This window comes from Eretmochelys imbricata, chromosome 3 (genome assembly GCF_965152235.1).
Source record: "Eretmochelys imbricata isolate rEreImb1 chromosome 3, rEreImb1.hap1, whole genome shotgun sequence".
Taxonomy (NCBI): Eukaryota; Metazoa; Chordata; order Testudines; family Cheloniidae; genus Eretmochelys; species Eretmochelys imbricata.
In genome coordinates, this window is record NC_135574.1 from 61,914,184 (window position 1) to 61,928,170 (window position 13,987).

The following is a 13,987-nucleotide window of genomic DNA, read 5'->3' on the forward strand; positions in this document are numbered from 1 at the left end:
TGGCTTTTTTAATTCTCATCATTCATTTGTAGCCTACACGTTAATGACTGCACACCATCCAAATTCTACACTGAGTACAGAATTATTAATTTCCCCACAAACTTTTCTATAACACTCATCACTGTAGTATCTAAGTGATTCACAAACTTTAATGCATTATTCTTTACAAAACCCTTAGGAGATATGGTGATGATTATATTGTTATTTTACAGGGAATTGAAGCACTAAATTTGGGTGCCTAATTTGAGATGTCTAGGGTCTGAGTTTTTTCAGAGTACTTAGCATTTTTATAGTACTTTATACATTCTGAGTACAGCTATTACTGATCCATGTATAATGACAGGTTTCAGAGTAGCAGCCGTGTTAGTCTGTATCCGTAAAAAAGAAAAGGAGTACTTGTGGCACTTTAGGGACTAACAAATTTATTAGAGCATAAGCTTTCGTGAGCTACAGCTCACTTCATCGGATGCATGCAGTGGAAAATATAGCGGGGAGATTTTATATACACAGAGAACATGAAACAATGGGTGTTACCACACAGACTGTAACAAGAGTGATCAGGAAAGGTGAGCTATTACCAGCAGGAGAGCAGAGGGTGGTGGGGGAAAGGGTAACCTTTTGTAGTGATAATCAAGGTGGGCCATTTCCAGCAGTTGACAAGAACAGTAGGAGGGAAAATAAACATGGGAAAATAGTTTTACTTTGTGTAATGACACATCCACTCCCAGTCTTTATTCAAGCCTAAGTTAATTGTATTCAGTTTGCAAATTAATTCCAATTCAGCAGTCTCTCGTTGAAGTCTGTTTCTGAAGTTTTTTTGTTGAAGAATTGCCACTTTTAGCTCTGTCATCGAGTGACCAAAAAGACTGAAGTGTTCTCCGACTGGTTTTTGAATGTTATAATTCTTGACATCTGATTTGTGTCCATTTTAAATTTTAAATGTGGAAGAGGCAGGGATAAAATCTCGTACTCCAGCATTCTAATTCATCTGCATTAAGCATGATACCTATCCTTTCTCTACCTGCAATCCCAGCCTCATTTACTACACATCTCGGCGGTATGGGGATGTGAAGGGGGAGTGTATGGCCTAGGGGTTTTTTTTAGTGTAAACTGCTACTTTTTAAAAAAAGCAAACTGAAATAAAAATAAAGATCCATCATATTGAACCATAGTGACTGCCACATGGATCATCAGCGGGATTTGGACCATTAAATCCAAAGCACAGACCTTCACCATTCAAGTTAATCGGGTATTTGGAGCAGCAGCAGGCTGTCCTCTTGGTTGATCGGGCACTGGAAACACACAACTTGCTAGTGTGTGTCACTCTTCTTACTGCCCCCAGCTTGCATCTACTAAGCCTGCATCTGTCTGTCTCAAACTTTCCATCCTTCTTGCTCAACTGCATTTGAGCAAGTCAGGCTGCTTTCTCCTCCTCCTCCTCCTCACTTCCTGTGCTTCAGCAGTAGAAGAACAGAGAGAAGAGGGGACAGAGTCTCTGCTCCCAGTTCTGGTGCCAGGCAGGTACCACAGTGGTCCCCAGCAGCCAGCATTAGAAATTTCAGGAAAAGTCCTGCTCATCCCCCTTCCTTCCCAGAAGTACTGGGATTAAGCAGGGGTTAGTCACTTTGTGGCGACAGTGTATGCACAATCTGTTTGGTATGTGGGAGCTGTGAGGGGATGCAGCATGCTCAGTAAGACAATATCTTTGGAAAATAATGCTACCGGTCTCTAACAAACCTCTGCTGAGTATGTGCAAACTGCAATTTTCAGAAGTTTGTAATATGGCCAAACTTGGATGGATTTTCACAAGTACAACACAAGGCACATCCTTGACACCAGGATTATCACCTGCCAAATTTTGTATTTTTCCCACAGCTCGTTCTCAGAAATAACCAAACGTTTTTGGGTTTTTTGCTGAAATTTACAAAAGTAATTCAGCCTAAGGCAGACAAATGGTATGGAAATTCTAGCCTCAACAGTTAGAATTTAGCTAGGTTATAAGCTACTAAAAATAGGGTCTTATGAGCACAGCTGCCAACTCTGCCTATAATTAAATATTGACATGAAAAACAATGCCAAAAAATAACCATTTTGCTTTGGTAAAAATCTAACTATATAATTATCTCAGAAGCATAAGGGCATGATCATGAGCTTCAAATTATTAAGTTTATCCTGATTACTCCAGCTGACCAAAGGCTCAGGAATTGAGTCAGGTTGCCTAGATAAGACTAAAGCCACTACAGTGATTTTGATAAAACACTGTTGAAAAAGATAGCTGCAACTCCTTCTCATCCCAAGTATGCAAACTATGACCAGCCTTGCCCCCACTAAAATACTCACTGGATATTCAAGGAGATCCACTGGTTGGCGAAAAGGTTCAGAGTCCTCACACTGAAAAATAAGATTTAACAACTCCTGGCATTGTCTCTTCCAAGCCTGAACATCGTATGACTGTGCTCTGTTGCGCAGCCTCCGCTTGGGTTGATGATCCTGAAATGGCAATAGTGACTGCTGTATATTAATCAGCCTACCTGTTTTCACAAATTAAAGAGTGAAGTGATTAAATGAAAATAATTAAGGTGTGACGCATCATTAGCAAACCAGTAATACATAATGGAACAGGTAAAAATGTTTTTAACATTACAGCTAATAAAGAAACTACTACTGTTAAAGTTGACTCACGGGGGAAGATACATAATATTTTAAAGACTGGATTATGCCTCCCTAGAGCATTTCAGTTTTTAATGTTTCTTGTATAATCCTTTTTTAGATTTTAGATTTAGATTAGATCACTTATTTACAGTGATATAAATCACTGAAGCAAAGTAAGGGAAAATATTACCTTCCTTTTTCTAGTGGACGTCCCTGGCACGTTTGTATCTTTCTCTTCTTCCTTTGAGCAAAAAAATATGAGTCGTACAACATTAAAATATAAAACACATTTGAGAAATTGTTTCCTTACATACTGTATTTATACTTTCAGTTCTTTGTATTTCTCTCTCTGTCACTTTGGAAGGTGCTCCACATAAGAACCCTGAGAAACTTGCTGTTTTTTTCAATCACATTTTCCTGCCTAACCCTAAAATTTCTGAAACATGATGACCACCATTTTTTTAAAAGCAGTTTAGAACGTCTCTGAGTTTGTAAATGTGGAGTGAAATTCACTCCCGTACAGACAATGTGCACAAAGTTTATGTACCACATAAGCCCTCTGGTTTGGAGGGTGGGGGGAATTTCACCCACTGCTCCTCAACTGATTTGAAGGACTGCAGTTGGATGGCACAGGGCATTCTCTATCCTCTCACAATGGGCCGAATATACTGCCTTTGCAGCAGGAAGCAAAACCCCATTTCTCTTGAACACCAGTGCAGTGTACTAAGACATCATACTGGGGTTACTCTTAGCTATTTTCACATTAAACAATTATTTTTCAAACAGAATAAAAAAAAATCAAAGTGGAATTTTGACATGCTGGTGGTCTTTTGTTAGCTTACCTCATCAGAGTCAGACAAGACTTTCTTCTTCATTGTATTATATAATGGAATTATATCATAGCAAGCCTGGTCTCTGTACAGCAAGAAATATTGTACGTTAACAGGTGTATATTTTCATCCCTTTGTGTATTATCAACTTGTTTTTAGAGGTGGAACACATTTTTTCAAGTCATACATAATCATGACTACAGAAATACTGATTAATGCCATACTAATTCTACACAGAAATATAGCAATAAGAAAGTTAGTTTATTACACTGGAATTTGTAAGGAACCTCCACAAATCTGATTATCTAAATTTCTCAAAATATATGAAATATTAACGGATTATTTTTAGGGTTGGCATAATTTGATTTCTTTTAATTCGATGGCTGATATCGATGTTTATTTGTAAGCTTTTATTCATTTTTATCAATTTAAATTTTCACAGTTACAGGAAATAATGGGGAGATCAGACAATAATTACTCAATGATAGTAGATGTTGAGATTCAAAAACTTTACTTGCGTTTCAACGATTATTAAGTTTTAACATCACGTCAGAATACATGAAGTAACTATCCTTATATCAAAATCTAGTAAGTTACTCATAAGCATTTTTCTTACTTTGCTGAGTTGTAAATTTTAGTTATCATCAACGGAAATATTTTCTGTTGGCATGTGTGTATGTACGGAGAAATCAACATTTACCGATAAAAATCTAATTCTGCCAAGGCTAATTTTTTACAGTAACAGATATTTTTAAATTAAAAATGTCACTCCTTCAGCATAAAATAATCAGTTATAAAAATTCTAGACTTTATCCCAAATACATTATTTTGGGATTTAACCTCTTAGAATACAAAACCTTGGAGCATAACCTAAAATGTAATGTTTAAGAAAAGTTTTGTAGATGAGTTCCAATATTTCATGGATTAGGGACCCAATTTTATGGGACTCCAGGGGCTTCTACATAGATTATTTAGGTTAATCTTTCTATCTACCCAATGGGACTCAGTGCTCAGTCTAGAAGATACCATCAGAGATGCTTAGTTTTGCAGTTCTCAAACTGTGGATTTGTCTCCAGAGGTAACATGCTTGTTAACAGCAAAAATATTTTTAAATAAATAAATAAATAATAGAGAGAGGTGAGACATAGCAGACTTTAACTCTATTGTCCCTCTGCAAATTTGTGTACACAGAATCAATTCCTTACCTCTCTCTAAAAGTGCAAAGTTTCAAAAAGTTCAATGAATAGAAGATTGTTGGGGGCAGAACAGATCTGAACAAGGAGAAGAAGTCTGGAGATAAATGTGAGAAGTGAGGGACATATACTTGTTTTGTTAAAATATAATGTGTTTGCGGTTGAAGAAAAAAATCCAGAATACTTAATGTTGTTGTTTTAGTTAAATAAAACAATTTAAATGTCTGGCTGGTGATGTTCTCCTCCTAATACAGCAAGGCAAGAAAATCTTCCAAATGTTAATGATTAACCTATTGAATTGGGGATAGTTCACCTCCCAGTGACTTCATAAATATCTGCTTCAATTACCTTTGGTAAATAAAATAACCAAACAATCATTCATTTTCTGATATAGCTGTAAAACTAATCTGAAAAGTTTTCAAAATAAATCAGTTTAAAAATATATAGTGTGTACCCTCTAAAAATGAAACCTACATCTATCTCTGAGTTGTGAAGAATATGTATTAAGGCTATAACAACCAACAAGAATGCACTTTTATGTAGAAAACCATGATTAAATCAAGACTTCCTGACTAGTGATTTAAATCAAATCCACCCTGTCAGTGACCTGTCCTTTTTTGATTGTTTACTGCTTCCCCAATTTTTGTGTGATCTGCAAATTTTATCGGTAATGATTTTGTTTTCTTTCAAGTCACTGATAAAAATGTTAATTGCCTAGGGCCGAGAGTAGTAAAGGACAATCACAACATCTGCGAGATGTTCTGCTTTTTCAGGTCAGTGATTATATAACTTACAGACTCAGACCTAATCTACACAAAGAAGCTGCAGGGGCTGATTTAAAGGTGTGTTTTAATGGGCACAAACTAAAACAATACAAGCTATTATTAAACCAAAATAAGAATGTCCACGTGGTGTTTTGCACTAGCTTTGCTAAATCAGTTTTTAAAAAAGGTATCTTTAGTTAAACCAGGGCAACTTTTGTGTTTAGATGTTAGTCAACAAACAAGCATGTAGGAACAATGGATTAAAAGAAAATAAGAAATACATGGAATGCTACCAAAAACCCTCCCAATCCTAAAAGCACACAGATTTACTGTTTTGGGATATTTTATTGCTCCTTTACTATGTAGCTTAAAACACTGACTTATAAACTGGAATTAATTTACACATCACCTTTACTATTCTGAAAACAAAATAAACAGAAACATTGATGTTTCCAGGCAAGTTGCTACACATGTGCAATAACTTTAAAATATCTGAGGGCTCTTCACAGAATATACATCCTGCGTCAAAGTCACAAACGATAAGTTTCAGTGACTCCAGTAAATACATATACATTGAGGCAATATTAAGAAATGCATATCAAACAGTGGTTCTCAAACGTCACTGCACTGTGACCCCCTTCTGACAACAAAAATTACTACAGGACTCCAGGAGGTGGGGACTGAAGCCTGAGCCGACCTGAGCCCTGCCGCCCCAGGTGGGAGGGGCAATAGCCGAAGCCCTAGGGCTTCAGCCTCAAGCAGGGAGCCTGTAACCTGAGTCCCATTGCTCAGGGCTGAAGACAGTGCCTGAGCTTCGCTGCCCAGGGCTGAAGCCCCCAGGCTTGGGCTTTGGCCCTGGGTGGTGGGGCTTGGGCTTCAGCCCGGGGCCCAGCAAGTCTAACACCAGCCCTGGTGACCCCATTAAAATGGGGTCCCGACCCACTTTGGGATCCCAACCCATAGTTTGAGAACTGCTGTGCTAGATCATCTCCTTATGAGCCAATTATGGCTTACTAGATAAATGAATCTGTAGATATTTTCTTCTCAAATTATTTAAATATGCATTTGCTAATCAACATTCTGTGATATAGCTCATAAGTATTATTTGCCCACTCTCAGCTAATTAATACAGATTTGAACATATATGACGACTTTGTCAAACAAATATAGAACCGCTGCAGCTTTTCTGAACTTTCCTTGAAACAATTCTGTTTTGAAGATCAATATGAAGGGTAAGATTGAGAAGAAAAACTGTCATACTAGAGCCTTGTGTTCTAATGATTTAATATGATAATTCATGCTTATAAAAAGTAGGACTAGATTCCTATCTAATGGAAGACCTTCATTTGTTTACTTTTTCCCAAAGAATTATGGAGGAGCAGTAGTGATGCTATTGTTAACACTGTATTCTATATTATATTTAAAGCTGGAATTCAACCTTTATTGTGTATGTAAAGTATAATGTGTCTGCCCCACAGGTTCAGCGCATAATCTGAATAAAGCCTCAATTTTCTGGGAATTTTCAAGTAAATCTGTTCATTAATTTGAGTTCAACCAGTTGCAAGTGAGCCTTAAGACAATTCACATTCTGAGTCTCTCAATTTTTTGGGCCTCTCCAGTTTCAACGTTCAAAGTCAAAAATGAATGCATAGTGAAAGTCTGGGGGTCTCTCTGAGGTTATGCAATGATTTTATTAATAAAAGAAAAAAATTAATTATGTTCTTCATAACCAAATCCTTATGCCCAGCAGTTAACAGATGGAGAACATGAAGTATATTTGCTATCTCCATTCTCTGATGAGGTATGTATAAGCCTTTTTGAACACCTTAAGAAAGTAATACAACACTCCCTTTTGTCATATATCTCCAGCAATGTTCCCTGCATCTGCAAATGGTACATGGGGAACAGCTTTTGCTAATGTCGGGGCATTTGTGTTGTATTGGAAAAGAGGTTCTTTGACAAAGACCAGTAATTTTGTCAATGACCAAGATTCTCTGTAAAACCATTCAGGCCTGAACCAGCTTGGATGCCAGCTTTTCTACACTGTCCTCCCAAAACATGAGTTTGTGTGACTTTCCAGAACGGTACAGAAGGGATAGATGGAGAAAGGGAAAAGAGAGAAGCCTGGCCTGTTTCTGGTAGTAATGGCAGTGAGTTTGGAAGGCTGGTACTCCTAGTTGAGTAGAGTTAAGATTGTGTAGTGGTTATTCTAGTAATGAGGGGTGGTGTCTCTGTGGATGGAGGAATAGGGGGTATATACTGCTGATGTCTTAAAACAATTTCCTTGCTTTTGTGTTAGGAATATTATGTATATTATATTTAACTGATACACAACATAGAATGTGTGTGTATTAATAAGTCTGGTGTCAGGGAGAGGAGATGCAGGTGCTTTGGGTACTGGGGGTGTCAACACTAGCAGCATCTCAGTTTTGTGTGAGAGAAATACCTTCCTCCCTGCCAGGATAGAGGGGATCCTACTACCCCTTACTGGTATCCGAGGATTTATTTTGCGGAACTCCCATTGCAAAGTACCTGGTCACTGCCCCAACCCCAATCCTCTCCTTTTGGCTGTGGGGAGCCTGGTATGTGCAGGGTGGGAAGACTCTGTGCTGTGACTGTAGAAGTGGCAGCTCCTCTCCCAAATGGAGGCAGCTGCCACCCTAGTGCTGGGAGGGAGTGATGAGCCCCCACAGTTACAGAAGCAGAGGCCTGGAAAGCGGACTTAGTAGCAGAGAGCAAGCAATGAGTGAGCAACTACATGTAACTGAATGAAGAACAAGAGGGACTGAGTGGGACCAATCCCAACAAGAAAGAAAAAAAAAACCTGACCAAAACAAGACATGCTACTACACACGCTTCTCTGTCTGGGGAGAGGATGAGAGAACAAACAACACATGACAGATATGTAGTCATGTTGCTTAATGTACTACTAGAAGGCGCTCATATATTATGGTGGTGGGCATGGTATAAGAACTTATCCAAAACAGAAAAAGGGATGGTTATTACATGATATCAAGCTGAAGGGTTTGGGGCAAGCGCCTCTCGCCCCCAAGATACTGATTTGGCGTCAACTATATGTACTTGTATTGCCATTGTTGGCCAAATCAAAATGTTTGCAGGACTCCCCTCACAAAGGGTAGGTGGGATTACAGACAATATCTTTTACTGAAATTTTTACAGGATCTTGTTCTTCAGCTCCCATTTTGCTTCTTTTGTGCAAGAGGCTTATGGAGGTAGTTTTACCTAGCGGACTCTTTAATTCACTAGTGCTATTAGGGACCTGCCTTGCCCCCAATTTGAGCTCTTTGGTTGAGTATGGCTATGTCTACACTGCAATTAAAAGCCTGTGGATGGCCCAAGTCAGCTGGCTTGGGCTCAGGCTAAGGGCTGTTTAACTACAGTACAGACATGTACCCTGTGTGTGGCTCCTGACAACGAACAAGAACTGGGTAAACATTTCTGTGATTTAAGCACCAGACAGCTCTTATACAATGTGTCTAAGGACTTGTCTACACAAACATTTAATTGGTGACAAGCTGGGATGTAAATCTACTTGGCACTTCCCTGCTGCACACTAATTGTTCGTGTGGACCCTGCTGCCGCACACTAACAATTCTCTAATGCTCTTTGATCTACTCCCTCAATAGAATGAGGTAGAATGACTAGATAGGTCTGATCGAGATGGCATGGTATATTAATAAATTGTTAAACAAATAAAATGCTGACAAAGACTCTTATTCCTATTCTCTACTGAATTTTAGTATGATACTGGAAGGGCCCATCTGGTCTAAGAGGCCATGACTGCGCTACTGAAAAATCACTCCCTTGCCTTTTTGTTTTAAACTTCCCCTTTACTTTTTTTCCACTGGAGAAAGGAGTGGAGGGGGAAGAAAATAAATTGAAAGTAGGTTTTTACATCAAAAATTCTCAAAATATTTTATTTAAAATTATAATAAAAAATGAAAAGTTTTGCAAACCACACACATTTTTCAATTTTTCATGAAACACAATTACCATTTTCCAACTAGCTCTAGTTACACCAAATGGGAATGTTTTAGAATGAAATTCTACAAGTATTATATTATTAGCTCCATGTTTTAATACTATGTTCAAGAGATTGTTTTCGTATCTGTGCCCTGTACAAACCACTAAATCTATCACTTGTCAGAAAGCTCATGTAGGAAATGAAAAATCAGACTATATATCATAATTAATTTAATATTGAAATTTCCCTTTCAAGAGTAATTGGTACATTTCTGCTTTTAGAAAGTTTCAAATATTTCTTGATACTCTACATAAATACTTCCTGGGGAAAAAACCTTAGGATGTTAATGTCCAGATTCAATTTCTAATTTGTCATTATTCAATTCCTTGTTTCTGAAATGTTTTGTTTTATAAACTTCAGTGCATTAAACTGAATCCTATTTTGCAGTAACTGACATAATGTTCTTTACATAGCCTTTGAGTTTCCCCTCTCCCTTTCTAAACATAAATGTTTTGCACTTCTGACCTTCTGTAGAGTAGATGGCAGGCTCACATTAACATGCAAAATTAGCTACTAGTCACTTTTTATCTATTGTTAGAAAACAGAACAAAAATATTAGATCTGTTCATCAACTCACTTTATGAAGTGTAGCAGAAGATCTGTAACGAATTTGGCAGATTTAACAATAGGGCTTCCTGGTTCATTGAACGTGCGTGTATTATGTTCTATGTACCGAACTTCCCACATAAGTGAAGAAAGCCGCCTTTGTGGGGAAGGAAAAAACAAACATAGAAGACATTGAACAGTTACATATTATAATATCTAGGTTAAAATTTTAAAAGAAGTCTCCCATATCTTCTTTCAAGCAGTTTAAAAAGGAATAACAGCCAAAAATTACATTTCTTGGTTAGAGCAAGAAATCATATACTCTTATAAAGCTCTCTACCTGGACAACAGCAGACAGCTTTCTCTTGCTTCCGGCTCCTACGTGTGTGTCTGGTGTACATGGGGAGGGTATGTGGCTGGTGAGTGAAAGGGGCGGGGCGGGGGGAGAGTTTTGAGACCCTCACCACTAGTCAATCAGAAGATGGCTCAGAGGAATGTACTTCCCATGCTTCCCAGACAATTCAGCTGGTTACCTACAGCTCTTCTCTGTTGCCCAGGCCTGGTCCTTGTCCTCCTAAAGCAGATGGGTAAGGGGGACAAAATTTTTCCTCTGATAGGCAGAATCCTAGAGCAACAGCTAGAATTCTCTCCCTTACCCCTTAGAGTAGCTCTGATGAATACAGCCCCCCAGTTACAGAACAGTAGTCCCTGCCTGCATCACAACACAAGTAAAAGCATTTTAAAAAACAGATGCAACTATTACTATGTTCCATGTTGTGTGATTGTCAAAAAATGAGGACACCCCTCATTTCAAACTAAATTCATTCTTAAAAGTGGTATGGAAATTGAGAGTAGGCCCAACTTTCCATTTATTTTGCAATTGCAAAGCACTATGGAAGAAATTTCTAAGAAGCATGTCCTAACCTTTTCTCCCCCCTAATAATTATGAAACCAGACAGAGTGAACTGGAAGACCAATTAATATATTCTACTGGGTGCATATGCACACCAAGACTACATAAATGTGCTTTCTGTGAACATGGTACTCAATTCCACAATGTGCTAAAAATAAAGTGAAGGAAGATAGGCTCTTCCTTACATAGTGATAATATGCTAGGCTTAAGTTTAACAGTCTCTTGTTTCCAAAGGCTAATGACATGTCCCAAGTAAAATTTCATGGCAAATTATTAGAGACTTCACCAGGGGAGATGCAGTTATCCCAGGGCCCTGTGAGGACTATCAAAGGTCTGACAGCCTTCCCAAGGCCACTTCCTACCACTGCACGATTGCCCAAAATTCACTATCTGTGGCAAGGAAATGTGCAGGGGATCAGCTCATTGCTTGGTAGCTCCTTGTTGCTGTGCATGGTGTGATAGCTCCCTCTTCCTTAGGGTGGCAGCTGCCTCCTCCTGTTGCTTGGCCCTCAGCCAGCTCACTTTCAGGTCTCTCCTCTGCTGGGATAGTCCATAAACAAAACTAGGTGACTTAACACAAACAAACTGAGTCTATACAAGAGAGAGAGGAATGCCTCCCTCTAGGGGTGTATCTGAAGTAGGTCCTCCCTTCTATCAGGGAGGGACCTTTGGGCAGTTGTTGTAGGGCGAGATCTTGCCTTCACTCAGCTCTTCTCAGGAGCTGCGAATTGCAGATTTGCGCTCTTCTCTTGTCTGCCCCCAAATGAGCTATTCTGCTTCCTTTAAACTCCCCCTCTAGTCTGTGCATCGCTTGCAGGTGTAGCAGGGTGGAGCTGGCTGAGCCCAGACCAGCTCCTTAACCCCTTGTTGACCAGTGTGGGGTTTGCATACCCCATCACACTGCCTTACATGTATCTAGTATGGGTATCTCACTCAGAGATGAAGCTGAAGTAGCTTGCTCCTGGTGGAATGAGCCTTTACCCCTTCTGGTGGGGGGATGCCAGCTAGTTGGTAACAGAGTAATACAACGCAAGATCCATTTCAAAAGCCTATGCACCGATATAGGTTGACCTCTTGATCATTCCTCTATGGGAAAAAATAGTTTAGGTGTCTTTGTAATGTCCCTTGTTCTCTGCAGATAAAAGGCCAAAGCTCTCCGGATGTCCAGAGATTGCAGTCCTCTCTCCTCTTCCAAGGCACGTGGTTTAGGAAAAAATACAGGGGAGTGGATGACCTGACTCATATGAAACTTGAAAACTACCTTAGGTATGAATCTGGAGTGGGGGGACCTTTTCTTTACAGAAAGTACTATATGGTGGGCCCACCATAGAATCATAGGATTAGAAGGGACTGCAAGGGTCATCAAGTCTAACCCCCTGCCAAGATGCAGGATTTGTTATGTCTAAAACATCCAGGCCAGATGACTTATGGCCATAAGCGCTCCCAGTTCTCTGACTCTTCTGGATGTTATGGCTATCAGAAAGGCCACCTTAATGGACAGATGGATCATAGAGCATGGAGCCAGAGGCTCAAAGGGAGTCTCAGTGAGAGACAACTGAACAAAACTGAGGTCCCACTGTGGTGCGGACTTCATCGCTGGTGGAAAGGATCTGAGAATTCCCTTAAAAAATCTAGTTGTGATGGTATGTGAAAAATCATACAGTTATCCACTGGAGCTGGGGTGGCCAACCTGTGACTCCAGAGCCACATGTGGCTCTTCAGAAGTTAATATGCGGCTCCTTGCATAGGCACCGACTCCGGGGCTGGAGCTACAGGCGCCAACTTTCCCATGTGCCAGGGGGTGCTCACTGCTCAACCCCTGGCTCTGACACAGGCCCTGCCCCCACTCCACCCCTTCCTGCCCCTTTCCCTGAGCTTGCTGTGCCCTCGTTCCTCCGCTCCCACCCCCAGAGCCTCCTGCACGCCACAAAACAGCTGATCGGGAGGTGCGGGGAGGGAGGGAGGGAGAGGTGCTGATCGGCAGGGCTGCCGGTGGGTGGGAAGTGCTGGGCGCGGGGGGAGCTGATGGGAGGGCTGCTGATGTATTACTGTGGCTCTTTGGCAATGTACATTGGAAAATTCTGGCTCCTTCTTAGGCTCAGGTTGGCCACCCCTGCACTAGAGGATGGAAAGCACTGATTGCTGCTAAATACACTTACAGGAAATTGAATGCAAGACCCAAAGGCTTAAGGGTAAAGAGATAATTCTAATATATCAAGGATTCTGACAGAGTCCAGAGACAAATTGTGTTGATGAACCCAAACTGAGGAAAACTTCCATTTAGCTGAGGAACAGCTTCTCGTAGACTCTTTTCCACTTTGGTTAAAGATGGATTGCCCTCTTGGAACATGAGTGTTCTATCCCCGATGCCGATCCAAATACCAGGCTCTGAACTGCAGTGGCCCTGGATTGTGACCTTGCCCCTGTGCTGTGTTAGAAGGTCCGGCAATGTGCGGATGTTCATGGTTGGCTCTACCAAAAGCTTCCTTACATCAGTGAACCGGACCTGTCTTGGCCAGTTGGGTGCAATGGAGTAAATATGCCGATGCAGACCTCTCTGTGCCGATGTAGCACTTCTAGTGTAGCTCTGTCCTCTATCTCAGCAGAGCTCAGGGGAAAAAATGTGGTATCAAAGGAATTAGAGAGAAAGCATACCCCATGCGGCCCTTCCACAACATGAGGGCATCTCCCAATAAGTCTTTCCCAGGGATGCTCTGGAGAAATACTGAGGAAGCTTCCTGTTCACATGAGAGGCGAAAAGGTCTCAGGCTGGCATTACCCACTGAGCAAACATGTCATTGATAACCAAATCATGACTCTGATTCGTGATTTGTGGAAAAACATCTGCTCAGGCAGTCTGCTAGGGAATTTTGCATCCCTAGTAAGTATAGTGTTGATGGAGTTATGTGATATGTTATGTGATGGAGTTATGATGGAGTTATGTGATATGATGCACAAAGAGAGAGATCTCATTCCCCCTTGCTTCTTTATATAAGATATTGCTGCATATTGTCCAATGTTATCTGAAAGTGTTTGGATTGGAT

At 40.3% G+C, this 13,987-nt stretch overlaps 1 protein-coding gene across 3 annotated transcripts in view; it reads right to left on the reverse strand.

The window, feature by feature from the left end:
* PHIP (PHIP subunit of CUL4-Ring ligase complex) overlaps positions 1–13,987 on the reverse strand; it is a 308,803-nt gene that overhangs the window by 22,755 nt on the left and 272,061 nt on the right. For all 3 annotated transcript variants that reach the window (XM_077812726.1, XM_077812725.1, XM_077812727.1), the window contains 4 exons: positions 10,062–10,187; positions 3,495–3,567; positions 2,843–2,893; positions 2,341–2,490 (listed from right to left, as the gene is read on the reverse strand). In XM_077812726.1, coding sequence (XP_077668852.1) covers positions 2,341–2,490; positions 2,843–2,893; positions 3,495–3,567; positions 10,062–10,187 — 400 coding nt within the window. The remainder of the gene's footprint in view (positions 1–2,340; positions 2,491–2,842; positions 2,894–3,494; positions 3,568–10,061; positions 10,188–13,987) is intronic.